Source organism: Nannospalax galili, unplaced genomic scaffold (assembly GCF_000622305.1).
Source record: "Nannospalax galili isolate Female #2095 unplaced genomic scaffold, S.galili_v1.0 scaffold6, whole genome shotgun sequence".
Lineage (NCBI taxonomy): Eukaryota > Metazoa > Chordata > Mammalia > Rodentia > Spalacidae > Nannospalax > Nannospalax galili.
In genome coordinates this window covers 745,253-769,356 of record NW_008355036.1, presented here as the reverse complement: position 1 = coordinate 769,356, position 24,104 = coordinate 745,253, and the positions used below count along the sequence as shown (strand labels likewise).

The window sequence follows — 24,104 nt, the reverse complement described above, 5'->3', positions numbered from 1 at the left end:
GGATAAGTTGCCCAAACAGAACATGTCTATCTGGACTATACCACTCTCTGCGATGGAAACAGAAACCACCTCCTTCCTGTATGCAGGGTGAGGAGCCTGCCCCAACCATGCTAAACACTACATCCAGAGTTTTGAGCTGACAATGATCTCACTGAAGGCCAGGCTTGTCATGTGACTGTCCCCAACCTAAAGTAAGTCTTCCTTCCACTAAATGTTTATGTAGCTCTATTTAAAAATATATATTGCCGGGCATATTGGTGCATTCCTTTAATCCCAGCACCCGGGAGGCAGAGGCAGGTGGATCTCTGTGAGTTCAAGGCCAGCCTGGTCTACATAGAGAGTTCCAGGCCAGCTGGGGCTAAAGGGAGACCCTGTGTCAAAAAGACCAAAAAAAAAAAAAAAAAAAAGATACACACTCAAAAAAAATTATTTTTATTATTAAGGATAGGTAGATGGCTCAGCAGGTAAAAGCAATTGCTGTACAAGATCCTACCCTGGAACACACAAAAAACTGGATGTGGAAGACTATGGAGGCTTCTACCTGTAATCCCAGCACTCTTCTTCAAGTTGGGGGCTGAAGACAGGAGAATTTTCTGGAAGCTCAAGGCCCAGTGAACCTGGAGTACTCAGTGGCAGAAACAACAAGGTGGAAGGAGAGGGCCAACTCTCAAAAGCTTTATTCTGACCTCCACATATGCACCCACACCCACACATGCATACATCACACCCACCAAAACAATAAAATTAATAAAATTAATTTTAAAATATTATTAAAAGGCTAATAAATACATATTCAGAGAAAATTTGGTCACTCTAGATAAGTAGTCAGAACATTTTTTTGGTCTTTTTTTTTTTTTTTTTTAAGACAGGTCTCCCTGTAGCCCCAGCTGGCCTAGAACTGGCTATGTAGACCAGGAAGTAGTCAGAACTTTTTAAACGGAAGAAAAAGTACCCATGCAAAGGTATTATAACAATTTGTTATTGCCTATGCATATTAGCAAAAAAGAGGGGTTTTGTTTGTGATTACAAAAGTTAGGGAAAAATTTTAAGTAAAGCAGTATCAAAAGGCGCTGATTAGAAAGTGAAATTCATCTGATATTTGTTCCTCAAGGTTTTTGTTTTTTGATTTATTTATTTATTTATTTATGAATGAGACAGAGTCTCCCTGTAGTCCCAGCTGGCCTGAACTCACTATGTAGACCAGGCTAGCCTTGAACTCACAGAGATCTACCTGTCTCTGCCTCCCAAGTACTGGCATTAAAGGCATGTGCCACGTTGCCTGGCATTGTTCCTCAAAGTTTTAATCCTGATAACATGCTATAGTTTGGATTGTCCATGTCCTCCAAAAGCATATGCTGAGAGGTTTAGTCTCCAGGGTGACTGTCTCTGGAGGTGGCTGAAACTTTTAGAGGTGGGGCTTAGTGGGAAGTCTTTAGGTCATTGGGGCAGCCTCTCAAAGAAGAGTGGGATAGCAGTCTCTTCCTCTTTGCCTTTTCAGGTACTTGCCATGAGGTGGGTGGTTTTACTTTGCCACCTGCTACTGCCATGGTGTCCTACCACTAGCCCAAAAGAACAGAGCCAATGGTCATGACCTAAAACTTCCAAAGTTGTGAATCAAGTTGAACCTTTCCTCTTTATAAATTGATTATCTAAGGTATTCCATGATGGTAACAGAAAGTTGACTAACAGAGTTTAGTGCTCATTAGTCTACAAGTCATCTATGCATATGCTATGTCTAAGTGGATATTAATTTATATTTACATATTCTCCCCCAAATGGAATCATAATGTAATGCCATTATTCAAGCAAAGACTTGGTTATCACAAATTAATTCAAACACTTATTAAATATCTTAATCCATGCTGGGATCATAGATCTGTGCTAGTCCCTCTCCATCCTTCCCATCAGGTTGAGAGGATGGGAGAAAGTGTGTCCTGGGAGAATTCTTACAGGAAACATCTGTTAGGTTGTAAAAGGCAGAAATTAGTCATAACCCTCCATATCTGTTCTGCATTTAAAGATCCAACAGATAACAGATTGAAAATATTTGAAAAGAAAATGCATCTGTATACTTTTTTTGTCGTTATTTCCAGAATTATATAATACACCAGTAGTTTACATATTTACATTGTACTTGTAATCCAGTGGTGATCTGAAGTATGTAGAAGGATGTGTAAAAGTTCTATGCAAACACTACTGCATTTTATATCAGTGACTTATGCATTTATATTAGTGACTTGACCTGGACACCTGCAGATTCTGACATCCAGTGAAACCTGGAGCCAGTCTTCTGTGGATATGGATGAATGACTATTCCAGATAAATCTGGCCCTTGTTTCTGTCTTAGTTTTTGTCAATTACCTATTCTTCAAAAAAACGATTTTGGTTTACTACATAAACTTTCACCGAGTAGCTGTTATTCATTCTTATTTCACTTTGATTGCTTGAGTGTGCTGCTTGAACACATTATTGGATGATTAATGAAAATACCCCAATGTGGATGAGGGAAATACCTGACCACAGGCATCTCTGAGGAACCCACTGGGTCCCACCTCTTGTGTTATGTCACTGAATTTGGATTGTGTTCATGGGAATATAGTGAGGTTACCAGATGACCAGAAGTTTAGAAAACATTCTGTGTGACAGATGGGAAGAATCAAGCATGATTAGCTAGAGAAAGTACATGAATACCAACCAGAGTATTTCCTGCACTGCCCAGACCAGGAGACATTAGACTCATTCGGTTATGATGCTAATTAGTACAGTGGTATAGAGGTCTTTTAAAAAAATATTTATTATGGGGCTGGAGAGATGGCTCAGCGGTTAAGAGCACTGACTGCTCTTGCAGAGGACCCGGGTTCGATTCCCAGCACCCACATGGCAGCTACAAACCATCCTTAACTCCAGTTCCAGGGGAATATGAAGCCCTCTTCTGACCTCCGCAGCATTGCACAACACGGGTGCACTCACATACATGCAGGCAATACACTCATACACATTTAAAAAACAAATTATTTTTATTTTGTGTATGAATGGATTGCCTGCATGTATGTAAGTGCACCCGTGTTGTGCAATACCCAAGGAGGTTAGAAGAGAGTGTTGGGTCCCCTGGAACTGGAGTTACAGACAGTTGTTAGCCACCATGTGGGTGCTGGGAATCGAACCCAGGTCCTTTGTAAGAGCAGCCAGTGCTCTTAATCACTGAGCCATCTCTCCAACCCCTAGAAGTTTTTTGAAGCTGATCATACTTAGAGGGGGAACTTGATGATATTGGTGCTCAATGAGGATACTAGTTCTTCCAGAAAGGATGACGACTTTGGGAGGATGGGAAGTGAGACGCTCCTCAGATCTGTCCAGTTCTGAGAGTGGGGCTCCAAAGGTTGAGTCCTGCAGTCCCTCCCTCCTATCTATTGCTTTCACCCCCAGATTCTGGTTTGTAATTATAGAGTCAGAGGCAGGAGTTTTCCTGTTTGTATGTTCAGTCTTTTCACCCCAGTAGCCCTTTATATTTGTTGCTTAATTAGAGGCTGGGAGTCACAGAAAATATATCTCAGAATCTGTCAATTCATGGAGGCTTAGGGGTTTTTCAGTAACTTCTGTAAATCCTTGGGTTCTCAAGACAGAAACATATTATGGTATCTACACATCATGGGGCATTCCTCAATCATAGAAAAGAGTAATATTGATAGAAGCCATGCCTTGAATGATTCTCCAGGGAACTTTGTATAGTGAAAACGCTCTAAGATGTACATGCCTATTTAGGTAACTTTGTTGTTTTTTTGTTTGTTTTTGTTTTTTGAGACAAGGTCTCCCTATAGACACAGCTGACCTAGAACTCGATATGTAGACCAGGCTGGCCCCACTCTCACAGAGATCCACTTGCCTCTGCCTCCCAAGTACTGGGATTAAAGGCATGCACCACCGTGCCCAGCTTAGATAACATTTAAAAAACGATTCAGTTTTGGAACTGAAACAGATTAGTGATTGTGGGACTGAGAATGGGGGGGGGGGCGCGCGCTGAAGGAAGGTAGGTGTGGTTAAAAAAGGCAACAGGAGGAGCCCTTGTGTCACAGCAGGAGTATTGATCAGTAGTAGATACTAGAACCTACACCTGCGATAGAGCTCATGGAAACCAATATACACACATACAAGTAAGGCAGGAGATCTCAATAAGGTCTGTGGATTATGCCAGTGCCTTGGTACACTTGAGGGAAAGTGGGCAAAGGCTACAAAGTGTCTCTTATTATTTCTTATAATGGCATGATAATCTAAACTATCTCAATAAAATTTGCTAATTCATGAAATCAGAATGTAGGTTCAGTGAAAAGTCAAGAAAATGAATGAAAAGAAGTTAGGAGATGCTGGCCACTCCTCTTGTTTCTGTTGTTCAGTTTGGGGGAATCTGAAGGTTGTGCTGCTGTAAGTGGTAACTCTGGGCAGGCTGGTGAGGTGGTTGGGAAGAGGATCTTTGGTAAATAAAAATGAGAAAAGATGTATACTTAATGAGCTCAGAGAGCTAGAGACAGAATTCTTGGTTGGAATTAGCAAAATAGTTTGTTCCTGGGGTGGGAGTGTAGAACCCGAGGGCCAGGACTGGAAGAGACCAGGCAGAGCCCAATTTGAATTGTTATGGAGACAGAGATCAGAGCATCCACCTTAGGGAATCAGGGAAACTGCCTGGGCCCCTGGCTCCTGCAAAATAAAGCCATTCTGCCTCTGGAAGCTGCCCAGATGTGTGTGGAGAGAGCATTCCTTCAGTTAGTCAACGATCAGTAATCAGTCAACTGTTATGCTTAGAGGTTTCAATCCCTGTTTCACATCCCCAGAAAAAATGAGTCAAGTGATAAGTCTGGGGATTGAAGATTTAGGGCATCGGGGAGCAGTGGCAGTGGAGGCCTCCAAGATGCTGTGGTTCAAGCAGGTGCATTGGGCTAGCCTTGATACAACCTCCCATACACCATGCCTGTGGTCATGGCGCAGGGCCCAAACTAGGAGTATAGAACGGCGAGGGGGGGGGGGGGGGGGGGAGGGGAGACCTGCCGGGGCTGCTCTGGGCACATGGATGGAGGGTGGGTGGGGAAGTCAAAATCAAAGGGACACAGCAGGGAGGCCCCTGTCATTAGCAGGAATTAGCTAATTATGTTCTCTAAGAGGTTATTAACCCAGTTTTAAGAGAGACAGACTGAGGCCCAATGAGAAGTATTTGCCCCAGGGGCTCAGGGGGCTCAGTCCAGGCCCTATCTAGGTCACACCCACTCCACCCCCCAAAAAAAGGAAAAAAGAGATTTGTGTCAGGCTGCCCGCCCTACAGTGTGTTCTTTGTCTTCTAAGGGGAGGTGTCTTGAGGCTGGGATGTGTGGCTCCTGTCCCCAGGAAGTGCTGGCAGTAACCCTGGGTCTTACTGGAGGTGGGGACATGGCATAGGCAAGAGACCAGAAGGATCTGGCTGCTTCCTGGCAGAGAGCTTTGTTTCTGTGTCCACGGGGACTTTCCCTTATGATCTGTTCAGGTATGGAAAGTTTTGGTTTACTTCCTTCAGTGAGAGCTACTGGCTTCATTGGCTTTCTGTTCTAAAGGTCTGCCATTTGCACATCTGTAGAAATTCTGTATCCACCCGTTTCTCAGCAGCTGTGTCTAATGGAACCACAGAGGCTAGCATCAGAGTCAGAGAGCAAAGATTAGAGGGCTGGCTGGTAAAATGGTGAAAGGGTTTGGAGAGGCCATCTGGCCAAGCCTAAGGCTGGCTGGGAGAGGAAGAGCAGATTCCCTGTATGTTTCTGGGGAAACTGCTGATAGCACCAGAATGTGGGGGTGATGCCCTTAGTATTGTGGGAGGGTCCCCAGGGCAGGAAGTGAAGTCCAGCCTCACACTACAGGTATCTTGCAATCCAGGTAGTGGCTTAAAATAGACTGGTTGGGGCTGGCACACCTACCTGGCTGCTTCCTCTCCTGGTGATGGGAAATGGATGAGCCCAGGCTGCCTGGAAACTGGAAAGGGTAGGTGGAGTTTCTCAAGTCTCAGCTTTCTACGAGTGGCCCAGGCACTTGTTAAAAAACTTTCCAGGTCCAAATCCTGACCTGACCAATACACCGGGAGATTGGGAGAGGGACGGGGGAATCCAGGTGCTGCCAAACGAACACTGTTTGTTCTAGTTCATTTTTTACCATCCAAGTCTTGGAAGGGCTGGCTGTTGTGCTCCACAGACAGAGATACATATGGGCTACTTGAGAGTGTGGCTTTTCAGTTGATCAAGTGCTGTGGTTGGTGACTGGGCAGGAGTTGCCAGCATGTGCTTTCTTTTCCTTTCTCACCTGTTTACCACGGGTCCTTTCTGGATTAGAGCTTGGCCTGCAGTGGCAGCTGGTTGGGTAAAGTCCCTGCTCCCAGGAGCCTCCAGGTGGACTGAGTTTATTTGTGGCTGCTGGCTTATCAGAGAGAGTCCATCTAAGCAGAGCCCTTTGGCAGGAGACCAGAATCTTTTATGTAGGAAAGTCTCAGAGGTATTATTGTAGGTTTGGTTCAGACCCCTGTAAAAACCAGAATTCTCAGATTTTTTTATTTCCCAGTACATATCAAAGTTAATGTTTACCCTATACTGTCTTCCCGTGAGTGATCTCTATATTGTATTCTGTTGAGTGTTCAATAGCATTATATAAAAAACAAACAACCAAACAAAAAAATGTACCTGTCTTAATTAAGAATTTACTCTTGCCAGGCATGGTGGTGCATGTCTTTAATCCCGGCACTTGGGAGGCAGAGGCAGGCGGAGCTCTGTGAGTTCAAGACCAGCCTGGTCTACATAGTGAGTTTCAGGCCAGCTGGGGCTACAGGGAGATCCTGTCTCAAAAAAAGAAGACTAAAGAAATAAAATAAAATTACTCTTGGGGGGCTACAGAGATGGCTCAGTGGTTAAGAGCACTGACTGCTCTTGCAGAGGACCCAGCTCGGGTTGATTCTCAACACCCACATGGCACCTAACAACCGTCTATAAATAGTTTCAGGGGATCCAACACCCTCTTTTGGCCTCTGCAGGCATTGCACACATAGGTGTACTTACATACATACAGGCAAAACACTCATACACAAAAAATAAAAATAAATTTTAAAAAAATTTTAAAAAGATATACTCTTGCTAAAAAATGCTAGTGATCGTCTGAGCTGCTGTAAAATGCTGCCCATGATTGCCTTACCTTCGATTTGTAACATATCTTTGACATGCAGTAAAATGAAGTACAATAAAATGAGCCAGTCATCAACGATGTGATCAAGTTTTTCTCTGACTCCATCTCTGTTGTCTAGCTCAGTGCTGCCCATGTCCCCATTACTCAGTCCTGCTCGCCAGATGACAAACTCAGGGTTCCATTTTGGAGGTCATCCTTGGCTCTTGTCTGAGGTGGCCTCTGAGGTGGCCTCTGAGGTGACTGTGCAGCATTTCTGGGGACTCTGGCCAGGATGTAGCTAGAGCTGGCTGGCAAGGTTATGCTTACTGGGCCATTCTCCTGGAGCAGGTAGATGTCTTCAGAATGTCGCAGAATGCCTTCTCACTTTGCCAAGCCATCACCAATGCTCACGCTGTACTTTCCTTTCTTGCTTGAACAGTCACAAGAATTATCTTACAATTCTCCTGCCCACCTGTGGTAATGATGTCATGGGATCCAAATCTATTCCACGTGGTGAGTGAATGCACTGAGTCACTGGTCTTATAAGTGAGGACCGTCTACTACATATCAGTGACAGTTGGCATTGGCTCATACATCCAGTCACCCTTGTCCTAGTCTCAGGTCTAGGCCACACACCTGTGTCCCCAGCAGATGACATCACCTCTGCCCCTTGACCTTGATCTCGGTAGCATAAGCAGGTTTCCACTTATCTTGTGACTGCCCTTCATAGTCCTTCCCCAAGAATCTGAGTGATCCTTTCAATTTCCATAATCACTCTCTGCCTTTACTAGTGGGTCACACCCAACTTGTAAAAAATGAGTCTGGAGTGAAGGTGTTTGTTTTTGCCCATATGCTTTGGTCAGAATCCTGTTTGGATTTTGGATAGTATGGTGGGGAATTGACAAGCAATGAAAGAATTCATCCAGGTTAGACAGAGTACAAAAAGGCAAGTTTATTAAGCACATTGCCAAGGAGAAAGGGGTAAGGAAAGTAACAGAAAGCCCATCTCCATTAGACAATTGGCTGCAGTGACTGGTGGCTTTTATTTGAGAACTAGTCTCTTCTGGTTAGGATTCCTACCATGCAACTCCTGCCATGCAAATGGAGGCAGTCCTGATAGGTTATGTTTGACTCTGGATAAAGTCTGGGATTGCAGGCTAGCAGCTCTGTGGTACGGGGCCATCATTAGTTTGATTGGCCATGTTCAGTCATGCTGTTCCTGGTTTGTTTGTGGAGACAGGGTCTCCCTGTAGCCCTAGCTGGCCTGGAACTCAGTATGTAGACCAGGCTGGCCTCAAACTCACAGAGATCCGCCTGCCTCTGCCTTCCAAGTGCTGGGATTAAAGGTGTGCACCACCACACCAGGCTCTCCTGTTTCTTCTTTAATGTTATTAGGGATGATTTCTGGACCAGGCTTGCATTGTGTAAACATCCTGATAGGGATGTTCTCTTTCTGGCCTCTGAACGGTGATCTCCTGTCCACAGTTAATAGTATTTTTGCTGTTTATAAATGTAGAGTTACTAATTGCTTCTCTCTAACAAAGCAAATGTTCTGAGCTAACAATGGCAAATTCTTGTTTTAGACCTTCTGGTTCCAGAGACAGCAATGCTGGAGACCTTGGAGAGTTTGTACCCTGGTGATGGGTCTGCATGTACCAGGAGCTATAAGAGGGGTCCTCTTAATGACAGGCTTCTTTAGTTTAGCATTTAGCTTTTGGCCGTGGTTAGTTTCCTACATAATGGAATCAGGTGATTGCAAGGTTCTTTCCTAGAGGAAATAAAAATAAACCTTTTTTTTTTTTTGGCTTCTTACAAATAAGGCTGTTAATTTGTTGTTTGTTTTGATAAACACTGGTCTTGACATACCACTTGCAAAAGTGTCTGCTACAAAAGCATGAGGATCTGAGTTTGTATCCTCAGCGCCCACATACAAAGCTGGGCATGGCGGCTAGGCAGGAAGGAGACAGACCAATCGTTGGAGCTCACTGGCCAACTAGTGTAGTGGAATCGGTAAGCTCCAGGTTCAGTAAGAGATCTTGTCTTAAAAAATAAGATGGAGAGGAACTAGGGGAGACACTGATTATTGACTTCTGACCTCCATGTACATGCATATACATGTACACCTACATGCATGTGCACCTGCATGTATATGTGTACAGACATATATACTACATACACACAGAAAAAGGAGAGAAAGAAGGGGAGAAAGAAAGGAAGGAAGAAAGAGAAAATGTGATTTCCTAAAGAGTTTCTGGTTTCTATATTCTTCCTTCCTTAATAGGTTTCTGGACATGACTCCTTCTCCCTCCAGGAATTTGACTTAGAATGGCAGTAATCTTATCCTTGCAACCTGAGCCTAGGCTTTTCCCTGTCACTCCCCCACCCCCACCCCAGGGTGTGTGCAGAGTTGTATACTTCAAGCCCTTCCATTCTATCCTTCTTCCTGGAATTCCGCCCATACTCTTTTGTCTCAGTGCCCTAGAGCCATGTTGTGTTTCTGGCCACTCTGGCCAGCACCCAACTGGAACTGGTGAGTAGGAAGTCACCATAGTTATATGGCCTCTGTTTGTTAAGCAAGCACCTGGCTTCATATGACGGTTTTGTATGTGCACCTGCAGATATGTTTACTTTTAAGGAAAAGAAGCAGAGGCAGGCACCGATGCATTTTCTCTTCTCTTAGCTCCGGCTATGTAGTGCTTATATGTGAAATTAAACCAGGGTGGATGGGGCTCTCTGTCACCTTCCTCTTTCTTCCCCACCTGTCCCCTGCACTGGGTTCTAGGGCCAAGTGCACACATGCTGAAACCCTGCCCCAGGGCTAGAAGAGATTGACTCTTGCCCCAGCTTCCCCACTCTACTAACTTTACTATCTTTGAGACCTTGGACAGGTCACTCCCTCTTGTTCAGCCTCAGTTTCCTTATCAATAAAATGGTGCAGTTATGTAAGATGAAAAAACGGACTCAGAGAGTGAGAGCTGTAAAAGGGAACAGGCAAGTTACTGATTAAACAGTTGTTTCTGGGATGAGTAGAGCCCCAGAACGCTTATTTGCTCCCTGAATTCTGGAAGGTCACACTAGGGGGCAAAAAATCAGATTGAATACTGGATCTGCCCCCAAGTGCTATGTGACTTTGCAGAAGCATCATTTCATTTCCTCTCTGCTTTTTCTGTAAACTGGGGTGACAGTGCTAGTCTTGAGTGGTTCCCAGGACTGTTGGGAAGATTAAGGAAGGAAATAGTTGGAAAATTACCCTACAAATTGAAACCACATCTAACCATAATGACTATTCTAAATAATATTTCTTTCTTTCTTTTTTTTCTAGATGGGGGGGGAACAAATTTATCCATCATTTTAGAACAATAGCTGGTTGTCTCCCTTAGATACAGGTGGACACTACAGTACTGAAGACCAAGATTCGAAGTCTTATATCTGAGCAGTACTTTCTGATTAGAAACAAAATCACCAATGAGAAATAATTGTCTAAATAACATTTTATATGGATTTAAGCCTAATGTCTGGGAAGTTTAATCCCTTGAACTATTAAAGAAATATACTGATCACTTTAATCTTTGATTATACTTTCCTTTTGGGTGTTTAGACCACACAGTTGGCCCAAATAAACCAATTTATTTTTACTCTTAAGGTCGTTTGAGGATCTGTTCCTCAAGGGTCACACGGGCTTGGGAGGCGCTCCTGGCTCCTTTCTTTTACCAGTTCCATCTATATGAAGATAAGTCAAAGGTCCTACTCGACTGTGGCTGACTTCACTTGGAAGCATGGAGGAAATATTTCCTCTGTGTTGACCTTCCTCTTTGTAGACTGGACACTGGTTCAAGTCCATCTGGTGGGGTCTCTATGGCCTCCCTGAACAAGAGGACAGGTGACTCACCACAATTACAGGACATTTTGAGAGCTAAATAATATTTCTTATACACATTCACAGAGTGTTCCAGTTGTGTAGCTGAAGCCTTTGTGTTTTCTTGTGCACGCGCGTGTGTGCGTGCATGCATGCATGCATGTGTGTGTGTGTTTATGTATGTTCAGGTGTGCATGTGTGTACAGGTGTGCATGTGTGTGGAGGGGGCCAGGAGGTCCCTGTAGGTGGCTTTCTCAGATGCTCAACTTGTTTCTTGAGACAGACTCTCTCACTGAACCTAGAGTTCACAGATTCTGCTAGATTAGCTGGCCATTGAGCTCCAGGGATCCTCCTGTCTCCACCATACTGTACCTGGCTTTTGTGGGGGTGCTGGGGATCCAGACTCAGGTGCTGGGGATCCAAACTCAGGTGCTGTTGCTTACATAGCAAACACTTTAACTACTGAGCCATCTCCCTAGTCCGGTTTCTCATTCTTTTTTTTTTTTTTAATATTTTATTATTTTTATTTTATGTGTATATGTGTATTGCCTGCATGTAGGTAAGTGCACCCATGTTGTGCAATGCCTGCAGAGTACAGAAGAGGCTGTTGGGTCCCCTGGAACTGGAGTTATGGACAGTTGCTAGCTGCCATATGGGTGCTGTGATTCAAATCTGGGTCTTCTGCAAGAACAGCCAGTGTTCTTAACCTCTGAGCCATCTCTCCAGCCCCTGTTTTCCCATTCTTAAATGTCATTAGACAATTGAGATCCATTATACTTCTAAAGAAGACTTATATTCTGAAAGAGAAAAATAAAATAAAGATAAGCTAAATAAAAATTGATTATTCAAAAAAAAAAACAAAAAAACAGCAAGACTGATTATCCTAAGAAAGAGCAAGAAGAGAATGCATTCAGAAAATAAACAAAAACCACTTGAATGGGTATCCTTCAAAGAATAAAATATTCTTGGAAATGAAATATATGACTTTTGAAATAAAATCATTGCTTTTATAATTATATAAACATAATTATATAATTTATAACCTTGAACTCACATCATGCAAATCCTCTAGTTTTGTTCTTTTTCAAGGGCATTTATATTTCTATATGAATTTCACATTCAGATAATTAGTGTCTATAAAAACACGCTGAGACTTTGATCAATACTGCATTGAGCTGTAGATAAATTTGAGAATAGATGCCTTAACAACACTGAGCTTTCCAGTCCATGAGCATAGTACATTGCTCAATCTATTTAAGTCTTCTTAAATTTTTTTCAATGTTTTATGTTTTGTCAGATTACCCCTAAAGAGTTTGTCTTTTTGATACTATCATAACTGGCAGTTTTTACTATTAGTTTCTAATTATTCATTGCTGAAATGTAGAAATACAATTGATTTTTGTATGTTGATCTTAAATTCTGCAGTCTTACTAAGTTTACTATTTCAATAACTTAAAATTTTTAAATTGTATTTATGTATTTATCTATATATGTGTATATATGTGTATGTGGGCATGTGCATGACGTGGTGTGTGGAGGTCAGAGGACAACTTGCATAAGTTTGCTCTCTTCTTCTACCATGTGGTTCTGGGGATTGAACTCAGGCTTGGTGGCAAGTGCCTTTACCTGCTGAGCCACCTTGCTGGCATGCTGATAGTATGGTAGTAACAAAAGGATAGACAAATAGCTTGATGGAACAAATTAGTTAACCTACAGTTAATTACCTGAAGAGCTGATATTTGACAAAGGTGCAAGGCAGGACAAAGGAGAAAGGATAGTTCTGTCTACAAGTGATGGTAGAATTATTGGCTACCTGTGTGAAAACCAAAAAGAAATGAAAAGGAACTTTTATCCATACCTTACACCATTTTAAAAAACCTCAAAAAACTTAAAATGGTGTATAAGCCACATGTAAAAACCAAAAACCATAAAATGCTAGAATGAAACAGAGGAGAAAATTAAAAAATCTTTGGCTTGGGCAAAAATTTATTAGATAAAACATCCACGACACAATCCATAAAGGAAAAACTTGTCAGATCGACATTCATCAAATAAAAAACCTTATTTTCCTCCAAAGACATTGCTAAGGGGATTAAACTACAAGTCACAGTGTGAGAAAATCTTTGTGAAGTGTATAGAGAACTTGCATCTAGAATGTATGTAAAGAATTATCTTCTCAAAATTCAATAATAGGAAAAATAAGTAAGTCAATAAAAAATAGGCAAAAGATTCGAGAAAACACTTTAGCAAAGAAGATAAACAGATGGCACATGAAAAATTGCTCAATGTCGTTATCACTAGAGAAAATCTACGAGAAACCACTACATGTATGTTAAAATTCAAAAAATGACCATACCAAGATCTAGATGGATGTGGAGCAGCTAGTGTTCTCGCTCATTGCTTATGGGAATGTAAAACAGTGTGTTGGCTCCTCAGAAAGTTAAACATGCACCTATCAGATGGATGCACCATCCCATTGATAGATGTGCCATCCCATTGATGGATGCGCCATCCCATTGCTAGGTCTTTACCTGAAGAAATGAGAGTTTATTCCAGTGAGACTCATAGGAGAGCTGTAGAAGCTGTGTGTATAATAGCACCAAACTATAAAGAATCCAAATGCCCCTCATAGGATAGATGAATAGGTATCAAATTGTCTGCAATGAGATGGACTTAACAACAGAGAAGAACACACTATTGGTGCATGCATCAATCTGTACAAGTCTTGCAGTAACTGTGTTAAGTAAAAGAAGCCAGAATAAAAAGAGTTCCTACTGTGTAATTCCATTATCAAAGTTCTAGGAGAAGCAAACTGACCTTCAGTGACAGCAAATAGTCAACCTGCTGCTTGGAGACTGGAAAGGGAACCAGAAAGGAACAAGAGGGAGGACCTGAAAGGAAGCTTTGGAAGGTGGTGGTATTTCTTATTTTGACTGTGATGATGGTTTCATATATATATATAAAATATATGAAATATATATATATATATATATCTGTATTAGCTTTTCATTGCTGTGACTAAAATATCTGATAGAAGCAACTTAGGGGAGGAAAGTTTTGTTTTGGTTGGTGCTTTGAGAGTTTCCATCCCTTGTGGCAGGCAAGACTTAGTGGAACAGCTCAGTTCATGTTGATAGAAGCATGTGGCAGATGTTCACACCATGACAGGCCAGGAAGCAGATAGCAAGGCCCAACCCTGGGGCCAGGTTATCATTTCACAGGCCCATGCTCAGTGATGTACTTCTACCCCCTAAGCTCCACCTATCAAAGATTCCGTGGCCTCCCAAAATATCACTACCATCTGAGAAACAAGCATTGACAACATGAGTCTGTGGGGAATATCAGATTCAAACCGTAACGGTGCACAAGACTATGCTTTAAACATGTACCATGATGTTATGTCTGTTCTACTCAGTGAAGCTGTCTTAAACATTCAGTAGAAGGCTTGCAAGAGTAAGCTTAAAATATTCCCAGGAAAACTAAATGATGAAGAAATGTGAAATATGAGGGAGTGAGAAAAAGACAGACATGTACAGCTCCTACCCACTGTCTTTGTTCTGAGATTTCATTGTAGTGTATTTAATTATTTATGCCTTTTGGTTTATCTTTCTTGCTATTCAATGAGTCTTTTGAGCTTGGAGATTTGTGCCTCTTCAGATCTTAGAAATATCCTTTTGTTTTTTTTTTTGGCAATGTCAGCTCAGGAACTGGAAAGAGAGCTCTCTGTCTCCCCCTCCCTCCCTGACTTCCTTCCTTCCTCCCTCCCTCCCTCCCTCCCTCCCTCCCTTCCCAGGGCCCCATGAATGCTAAGCAAGCACTCTACCACTGAGCCCTTGGGTTTAGGTATTACAGAAGACAGGGGTGAGATCAGAAAATGCATAGTATCAAATCTCCACATCTTTACTTTAGCTCAAGCAAAGAGACATCTACTCCTCCAGACTCCCATAGTGATTGGGACAAATACTTGGGAGAAATTGAATCAGAGAACATGTGGACTTGAGGATACAAGGTCAGAAAAGGCTGTAGTGAAGAGTGGAAGAAGGGAAATGAGTTAATTCTCCTCCTGTTCCTAAATGCTAGTGGCTGGGTGTAAATCACTCCATCCAGAAGATGAGAAAACTTTATATCCTTTAGAGAACTTAAACCATATCATAGAAAAATCTATAGTTTAACTGTTGGAAGAGTCAAGTTATAAAAACAGGCTAGCCACTGACCCATGCCTGATCATTGCATATGTATACAAAGGTTTGAACAACCTTTAGGATCTCATTCTGAAATGTGAACCAGAAGCCAAGGATCCTTGAGCATTTGTGGAAAGCCTTCAACATGAAGAGGAAGGTACACATCAGAAATAGAGGGCCAGGCATGGTGGCACAGTACTTTAATCCCGGCACTGGGTGACAAAAGTAGGCTGATCTCTGAGCTTGAGGTGAGCCTGGTCTATACATAGCGAGTTCCAGGTTAGTCAGGGCTATATAGTGAGGACCCTTTCTCAAAAAAAATTTTTTTTGTGTGTTTATAAAAAAATGCAAGATGCAATAAGAGAGGGAAAATAAGAAAAGTCTTATTAAAGTCTTGCTCATTCTCTGGCCAAGAGTCATTGTCTTCAGTTGTGTACACACTGTTGACCTCACCAGGCTCCAATGGACAGTTCCCATCGACTGTCACACACAAAAGTCATGAATCTAGGAAAGAAGCCTTCTCTAGGGAGAAGCAGGGGAGATGACAAAGATAGGAGGGAGATGAGGGAGGGTGTGGGGAGACAATAATCAGAATGCATTATATACATGTATGAACTTGTCAAAGAACAGCCAGTGAGATAGCTCAGCAGTTAAAGATGTTTGTCACTAAGTTTGACAACCTGAGTTCAGCCCCTGGGACTCGCATTGTGGAAGGAGAGCTGACTCTTGAAAGTTATCCTTTGACCTCCACATGCTCATCATGGTAGTGTTTGCAAGATACACACACACACACACACACACACACACACACACAGAGTTGGTTTAAATATATCATATAGCACCAGGTGACTCCAGAGTGCCTCAGGAACAGGTTCTGTATCCAAGGAATTCAAGGTGGGGCTGCTGCTTTCTTTGTAAGCCTTACTGCTGGGTGTGCGGTAGACAGTACTGCATGCCTGGAGCACAGTACCTCTCCCCAGGATCGAAAGGACTGATGTGGTACTGGTGTGTGTGGTGGGAAGTTAGCCCGTATGTCACAGGGCCAGGGACAGCCTGCCTCGGCCTCTCCAGATTCATGCCCTGTTCATCCTCCAAACCCCACATAGAGAGGAGGAGCAGAAGTTGCCATCTATTAGTGACAAATTTTGTTTGCTGGACCTTAACATGGGCCCGGAAGGTGGTGACCTAGCCTTCTCTTCTGGACTTGATCCTGGAAGGACCTGCAGTGAAAAGCACTGGTTTGTCCCCCTGCGCCCCTGTGGAGCTGCCAAGACCTGATGTCTTTTCCCTCTGGCTGGTTCATCAACATGAGGGGCAAGGCTGCTGGGCAGGGTGGGCAGTTTCCATGCTGCCCACAGGCTTCTGGCCTGAGTGACCAATGGGACTAAATATAATAGCTGTGCGTTGAAGGCAGTTGAGGCTGGTCTTGAGATTGAAGTTCAGATCTTCAGCATTGGGTTTAGACAGTCCTGTACTTTGGTTGTTTTTGTTTTGATTTGTTTTGAGACAGGGTCTTAAGTAGCCCAGGCTAACCTCAAACTCCTCATATAACTCCTTATATAAGTAGCCTTGTAACTCCTAATCTTCCTGCCTCTACCCTCCCAAGTGCTGGAATCATAGGAATATGCCCACACACTGGGCTCCCCATTTTGTTAAGCAGTTTGTGCCATCAGCTGCTGGGGTGTGGATGGAAGCACCTCATTTTCCTTCACCAGGGTGACATTTCCTGTCTTGGAACAGGTGCAGGTTCTTGGACACAGAGGCCCTGCATTTCTAGGTGAAGCCTTTCCTCCACCCACTAGCTATGGTTCCTCCAAGCTGGACGTTACAAGGGTTGTGGAAGTCCTGGGGCGGGAAGCTGTTGTGGGGAGAGTTTCTGAGTCCTAGAACATCCCTGTTTAGAACATGAATGGCTTTGAGGAGGGTGTGGAGTTCCTGCCTGTGAACAACGCCAAGAAAGTGGAAAAGCGAGGCCCCAGGCGCTGGGTGATTCTGGTGGCCGTGCTGGTCAGCTTCCTCTTGCTCTCACTCATGGCTGGCTTGCTGGTGTGGCACTTCCAGTGTAAGTACAGAGGGGGCTGGCTGTGGGGAGAGTGACATGGTAATGGATTTTCCTCTTAGTGGACAGACCCACAGGCCACCTGTGATGTGCAGGGAAAGAATGGGGGAAAGGGAGAGGGAGGATGGGTGGAGGGAAGTGTGGGAAAGGTTCTAGGGCACTGCCTCTTGAGCCCTTTCAGGCCATGACAGTGGTGGGGGGGCTGGTCAGAGCTGGCTCCCCTTGGCATTTGCCTTGGCATTCATTTCTCCCAGCTGAGGGCAGCAAGGTTAGGCTAGGTGGAGGCTAGGTGTCACTGTTTATGACCACCTCCTGGCCTCTAGCAGACCGGAATGTGCGGGTCCAGAAGGTCTTCAATGGCTACCTGAGGGTCACAAATGAGAACTTTCTGGATGCCTATGAGAATTCGAATTCCTCGGAGTTTAAAAGCTTGGCCAACAAGGTGAAGGAAGCGGTGAGTTTAATCTTGGAACAAGTTCCCTGCCCTGTGCCCCAGCACCTCCAGCCCCACTAGGTAGAAGGGACACTTCCCATCTTTGCTCCCAGAGTTCTGGTGGGGGTGGGGAAGGGCTAGCAGAGAAGCCCAAGTCCCAGGAGGAGAGGGAACAGCCTGGGCTTGGGCAAGGGTCACTTATGCTCTTTGGCCTGTTGTGAGCCATGTCACCTCCCCCTCAGCTGATGGTGATGTACAGTGAAATCCCTGTCCTGGGCCCCTACCACAAGAGGTCAGCTGTAACTGCCTTCAGGTAAGTCCTGGGGAAGGTATAGGTGGTGGTGGTGGGGTTGACTCTGGATAGGATTAGTGTGTCTGTCTTTTGTGCAAGTGACTTAGTACACGTGCTTTCCTTTCTTCAAGGCAGGTGCTGGTGGAGTGACTTCACAAACACTGCTTTTTTCTTTTTAAATATTTATTCTTTACATGTATGTGTGAATGTCTGTGTGCATGTATGCTACGTGTGTATGAGTGCATGTGGAAACAGAAGAAGGTGTCAGATCCCCTGCAGCTGGAGTTTCAGGTGGTTGTGAACCTCCCAGCATGGGAACTGGGAAGCAAACTCAGGTCCTCTGTAAGAACCATCTCCCCCGCTCCCACAGACATTACTTTTATACAGTGCCTGCCACATGCAGTGCCTTCAGGAAGAGCCTTGGTTTTTCAGATTTGAGTGTGAGGGAGTTGGGATGCCTAGGAAGGCTTCCATTGCAAATACTTTTTTCTTTTTAGTAGACTTTTTGCCCAAAGTATTGATTTGTATTTGTTGGGCTTCTGCAGCACTGGGGATGGACCCATGGACTCACCTATGTAAGACAAGCACTTTAGTGCCAAGCTATACTCCAGCCCACCTCCCCACTTTTGAGACAAGCTTTCACTCTGTTGCCTAGGCTGACCTTGGACTTGTGGGCTTGAGTGACCTTCCATTCTCAGCCTCCCCAGTTGCTGGGACTATAGGCTAGTACTCCCAAAGTGGTTTTTTGTTTGTTTTTGTTTTTGTTTTGTGCTGTAGATTGACCACAGAGCCTTACTGATGCTAAGCACTCTTCCACGGAACTAACATGGTTTGCTTTTTCTTTTACTTTTCTGGAAACAGGGTCTCCCTGAACGGCACAGGCTGGCCTCAAATTCACAATCCCCCTGGCTCAGCCTCTTGATTATCTGGGATTGCAGGTTTGTGCTGCCACACCCAGCTCCAAAGTACTTTTTATTGCTTCTTGTTCACTGGAAGCTTCTGGAATGCTGGGTGGCAAGTGGCATTCTCACCCCATCTGAGATCTGAAAAGACTCAGAAGGATACTTTCTGCACACTGTGAGCCCAAGCCCAACCCAAATTGTTTCTCCTCACTCCTAAACTTAAGCTGGTCCCAGGATATGTCTGCTTGGGGGGGTGAGACTTTCTCTCGGGTCAGTCTGAGCTGCCCTGGTGATGTGGAACGTGGGTCAGAAGGATACTTTCTGCACACTGTGAGCCCAAGCCCAACCCAAATTGTTTCTCCTCACTCCTAAACTTAAGCTGGTCCCAGGATATGTCTGCTTGGGGGGGGTGAGACTTTCTCTCGGGTCAGTCTGAGCTGCCCTGGTGATGTGGAACGTGGGTGTCCGGAGTCCTCCCACCACCTTCTCAGGCTCTCCCCTATCTCCCTAGTGAGGGCAGTGTCATTGCCTACTACTGGTCAGAGTTCAGCATCCCCCAGCACCTGACAGAAGAGGTGGAGCGGGCCATGGCTGTGGAGCGAGTGGTCACATTGCCACCCAGAGCACGGTCACTAAAATCCTTCGTGCTGACCTCTGTGGTGGCCTTCCGTGAGTCTGGGGCAGGCCAGGGTGGGAATGTGTGGGCCAGTTTGCAGAGAAGTGAGGCGGGGAGAGCAACGTTTACAGGCCCAGGTGCCCTGGAGGATTCTGCTTGCTGGTTGGCACCTCCCTTTGGGTAATAAGGATGTTAAATAAGGAAATAGACGGTGTCAGTGAAATGTCCCCCTTCTTGTTTTTCAGCCACTGACCCCAGAATGCTGCAGAGGACTCAGGACAGTAAGTGTCGTGTTGGCCACAGGTAGAGAAGAGCAGGACTCTGGCCAGATGCCCCTTGAACCATTGGGGCTCCCAGAAGTCAGATGGTGCTGATGGCCAGACATTTCTTCTCTTCTTCCCATCCCTTCCAAGAAGTCTTCTTCCTTGTGTCTCCCTGGACCCAGGGAATCCTGGGATGTCTTGGGGTGGGACAGGCCTGGGGTATGGTCTATTGTATCCACACTTTCCTTCTGTCTTGTCTCCTGCACAGACAGCTGCAGCTTTGCCCTGCATGCCCGTGGTGGGGAGCTGACACGCTTTGCCACCCCTGGCTTTCCTGACAGCCCCTACCCAGCTCATGCACGCTGCCAGTGGGTCTTGCGGGGCGATGCTGACTCCGTGCTGAGCCTCACCTTCCGAAGCTTTGATGTCGCCCCCTGTGATGAACAGGGCAGTGACCTGGTCACAGTGTATGACACTCTGAGCCCCATGGAGCCCCATGCTGTGGTGCGGTGAGTGTCCTGGCCCTGTTGGGATGGGCCATCTGAACCAGTTATGGTGTTGGTTTGGAATATGGTTTTTGACTTTTGGCCATAGGCCATTTCAAAATATCCAGACAACAGAGGGCAGGTGTTTTGCACACCAGCAGGACTCCAAGGAGTTGTCCAGGAGATCCCTCAGGTTTGGCCCTGGCCAGGATGGTGCAAATCCAGCCTGGACATCACAGGCTTCTCCAAATGCCAAGAGAACATGGGCCTGCTGCTGTAAAGGCAGCTTTTATTATCAAGCAGACATAGCGAAGGCTGCAGCTTGGGGGACAGTTGCCATCAAAACGACTGCTTGTTACAGTTCCCAAGAGCAGGGGACATGGCACAACATATGGCACAGCATAGCATGCAGGGTGACACAGGAAGCTCCAGGGTCAGTCGGGGGGCAGAAGTATAAGGAGGACTGTGATGATTCACACAGGGGGGAAAAGCGGGTATGGAGGGAACAGGATGTGGATTGGCTGTCCTGATCGTCCAGAGGCTCTGGAGTCAGGGCTCCTGTTAGTTGTCTGCTCCCAGGCTCTGCACATGAGAGCCTGGTGGGGGAGGTGTGCGGCCCTGGATTGCTCGTTGGTAGCCTATGAAAGGTTGGCAGGCGAGTGTCTAATAGTCTCTAGGAACTGGTTAGTTCTGTGAAGGCAAAGCCACAGATGTCAGAGCATCAGAATTATAGAAAATCAAAACGTTTCATTAATATACCTACTTTGGAAGCTGGCTTGAGATGATTAGCCCCATGTCAGGATGGAGTTCTCACACCTGTCAGAAGTGCTGTGCTGGGGGATGGTCAGCCTTTCTTGATGCAGTGGGCCAGAGCTTTCCATCAGTCTCAGTGGAAATTGAAGCCAAGATAGAACCATCTTTTACCACAGTTTAGCAGTCAGGGCTAAGCACCTTTCCCATCTCTCTCTGTAAGCATCTTTCTACATCTGCTAATTATGTAAAAAAAAGAAATATATAATTCCCCTTCCCCAAAACAAAGTATAATAAGTAAATAAGTTTAAAAAAAGAAATTCTAGGAGGAAAAAAGTAGAAATCAACAAGCAAAAGGATAACAAGTCATCCCTGACTGTCTTGTTTTCTTTTCCATTGTGTGTTTCGCTCACAGTTCCAGGTTCCAGTCCATAATGGCAGGGATGCCACAGTGGCTGGGGCTGGAGGGAGCTGGTTCCATTTCATCCAATCAAGAAGCAGAGAGTGACAAGGGCATGCTCTCTCTTTCTCCATTTTACATAGTCCAGGATTCCCACCAGGGAAGGTGCTCATCCTCCAGGGGTGAATCTTCCTACCTCAGTTAACACAATCATCTCCCAGGTGATTCTACATTCTGTCAAGTTGACAACCATCACACTGCCTTCATCTCTCAGTGTCCAGGAACAACCACTGCTAAGTTTTTGATGTTATACCAGACTCTTGTATATATGTGCTTGTCTTTAGAAGGATTATACTGTACATTTGGCTGTTTCCTGTTCTTTCCAGGTCAGTTTACATGACTCTAAGCCTCATTTTCTCTAATTGCCTAGTGCAGCACTGTTTAGAGGCAGCGGGACACAGTCATTAGCACTGTGGGCTCTTGAATGCCTGAGCTTATACTCCACCCCCCCCCCCCCCCCCCCCCCCCCCCCCCCCTCCCCCCTTTTTTTTTTTTTTTTTTTTTTTTTTTTGTCTTTTTGAGACAGGGTCTCCCTGTAGCCTCAGCTGTCCTGGATTCACCATGGAGACCAGGCTGGCCTCGAACTCACAGAGATCCACCTACCTCTGCCTCCCGAGTGCTGGGATTAAAGGCATGCGCCACCAGGCCCGGCCCACTTTTTTGTTTTTAATTCTATTTAATTTAGTTTATTATTATTGGTGAATCAGGGGAGGAAGAGAGCTATGTGGGAATATGAATGCCATAGTGCATGTGTGGAAGTCAGAAGATAACTTCATGGAGTTGGTTCCATCCTTCCACCTTTACATGGGTTCTGGGGATGGACCTCGGGTTGTTAGGCTCCTGGCAGTGCTTTTGCCTCTGAGCCATCTTGCCTACTTTTTGCCGTTTATTAACCATGGAATCTTGGGCCGACTCTATAGAGTTGCTATGAAGATTATGAGTCAACAGATATAAAAGCACAGGTTGGGTCTGTAGCTCAGTGGTAAAGCACTTGTGTGAGGCAGAGTTCACCCCCAGCGACAAACCAACTAAACAAGCAAACAAGCACATAAACACCAACCACTAAAAATGATATCTGGCATGTTCTTTTTTTTTAAAGATTTTTAAAAAAAAATTCATGTATATGTGTGTGTATCTGTGTGAATGAATGCTGTGTGTGTGTGGGGGGGTACCCTCAGAAGCCAGAAGAGGATGTCAGATCCTCTGATGCCAGAGCTACAGGTGGTTGTGAGCTGCCCAAAATGGGTGGTGGAAACTGAGTTTGGTTCTTCTGCAAGAGCAGCATGTGCTCTTAACTGCTGAGCCATCCCTCCTGTCTTTGTTCTGCATGTTCTTAAGAAAGTATTAAGAACTGGATATGATGGTGCACACCTCCCAGGACTCGGGAAGCAGGGGGATATCTGTGAGTTCAAGGCCAGCCTGGTCTACATAGCAAGTTCCAGGCCAGCAGGGGCAACAGGGAGACCATATCTCAAAAAAAGAGAAAGTGTTAAGAATAAGTTCTAGCTGTCTGTCTGGTGACAGCTGTCAGTCAGTTTGGGTGCCTCAAAGGGAACTGTGGAAGAAGAAGCAGCCCGGTATGGTGCACTTACTTTTGAGGTTTGCTGCTGGCAGTTTGCCAGCTCTCTGTACTCCACCAGGTCAGATGAAGTGTGCCAACTGCATATAAGGCCAAGCAAGGTTATGCCACATGCAGGATTTGTGGCCCCCATGGTGGCTACAAACACCAAGTTTCTAAGGTGCAACTTATGGCAAGCCTGTCCATCATGGTACTAAGCAGCTGAAGTTTGCCTGAAACCTTCAGTCTGTTGCCAAGGAAAAAGCTGGACAGCACTGTGGGGCTCTGAGGGACTCAGACTCTTATTAGCTTGGAGAAGATTCCACACGTACAAATTCTTCGAGGTTATCTACATGGATCCATGTCATCAAGCTATTGGAAAAAATCCTGACACCCCATGGATGATCACTAGAGCAGTCCATAGACTCAGGAGATGTGTGGGCTGGTATCTGCAGGCCTCAAGAGTTGTGGCCTTGAAATTACCACAAATTCCAACACCTGTCTCAAAATACAGTCTCACTTTGTAGCCCAGGCTGGCTTTGAATTCAGAATCCTCTTTCTTCAACCTCCCATGTGCTGAGATCACAGACATGTGTTAGTATGCTTAGCTCTTTTGAAGATTTTTTGACTTCACCTTTTGTGTATGGGTCTAGAGTTAGGATGAGGTCTATATTAGTTAATTTTATGAGGCTGTGATAAAATACTATGACCAAGGCAATTTTTAGAAGAAAGAGTTTGTTTGGGTTAATGGTTCCAGAGGGATAAGAGTCCATCATGGTGGGTGGCATGGCAGCAGATGCGTCTCAGCTAGAGCATAAAGCTGAGAGCTCACATCTTCAGTCACTCACAGGAAGCAGAGAGAGGGCCAACTAGAAGTGGGGCAAGGCTATGAGCTCTCAAAGCCCATCTCCAGTGGGGTGCTTCCTCCAACAATTCTGTACCTCCTAAATCTCCATGAACAGAGAAATCAAATGGGACCAAATGGGAGACATTTCTCATTCAAACTGCCACAGGGTCCTTGGGCCTCTCTGTATGAAGCTGAGTTGCGTATGAAAAGTCTGAATTCTGTCTCTGTCACTAATGCTGTC

The 24,104-nt window shown here is 44.8% G+C and overlaps 1 protein-coding gene and 1 pseudogene across 2 annotated transcripts in view; both read left to right on the top strand.

Moving 5' to 3' along the window:
• The window catches only part of St14 (suppression of tumorigenicity 14), a 41,729-nt gene that overhangs the window by 6,000 nt on the left and 11,625 nt on the right, over nucleotides 1-24,104 (top strand). Inside the window, exons 2-7 of one of the 2 annotated variants that reach the window (XM_008852106.3) lie at nucleotides 17,101-17,260; nucleotides 17,584-17,711; nucleotides 17,933-18,003; nucleotides 19,396-19,553; nucleotides 19,746-19,781; nucleotides 20,032-20,272. In XM_008852106.3, coding sequence (XP_008850328.1) covers nucleotides 17,101-17,260; nucleotides 17,584-17,711; nucleotides 17,933-18,003; nucleotides 19,396-19,553; nucleotides 19,746-19,781; nucleotides 20,032-20,272 — 794 coding nt within the window. Of the gene's footprint in view, nucleotides 1-17,100; nucleotides 17,261-17,580; nucleotides 17,712-17,932; nucleotides 18,004-19,395; nucleotides 19,554-19,745; nucleotides 19,782-20,031; nucleotides 20,273-24,104 lie in introns of both variants that reach the window. The other variant, XM_029555544.1, reaches the window with a different exon arrangement.
• On the top strand, nucleotides 20,759-24,052 carry LOC108491723 (annotated as a pseudogene).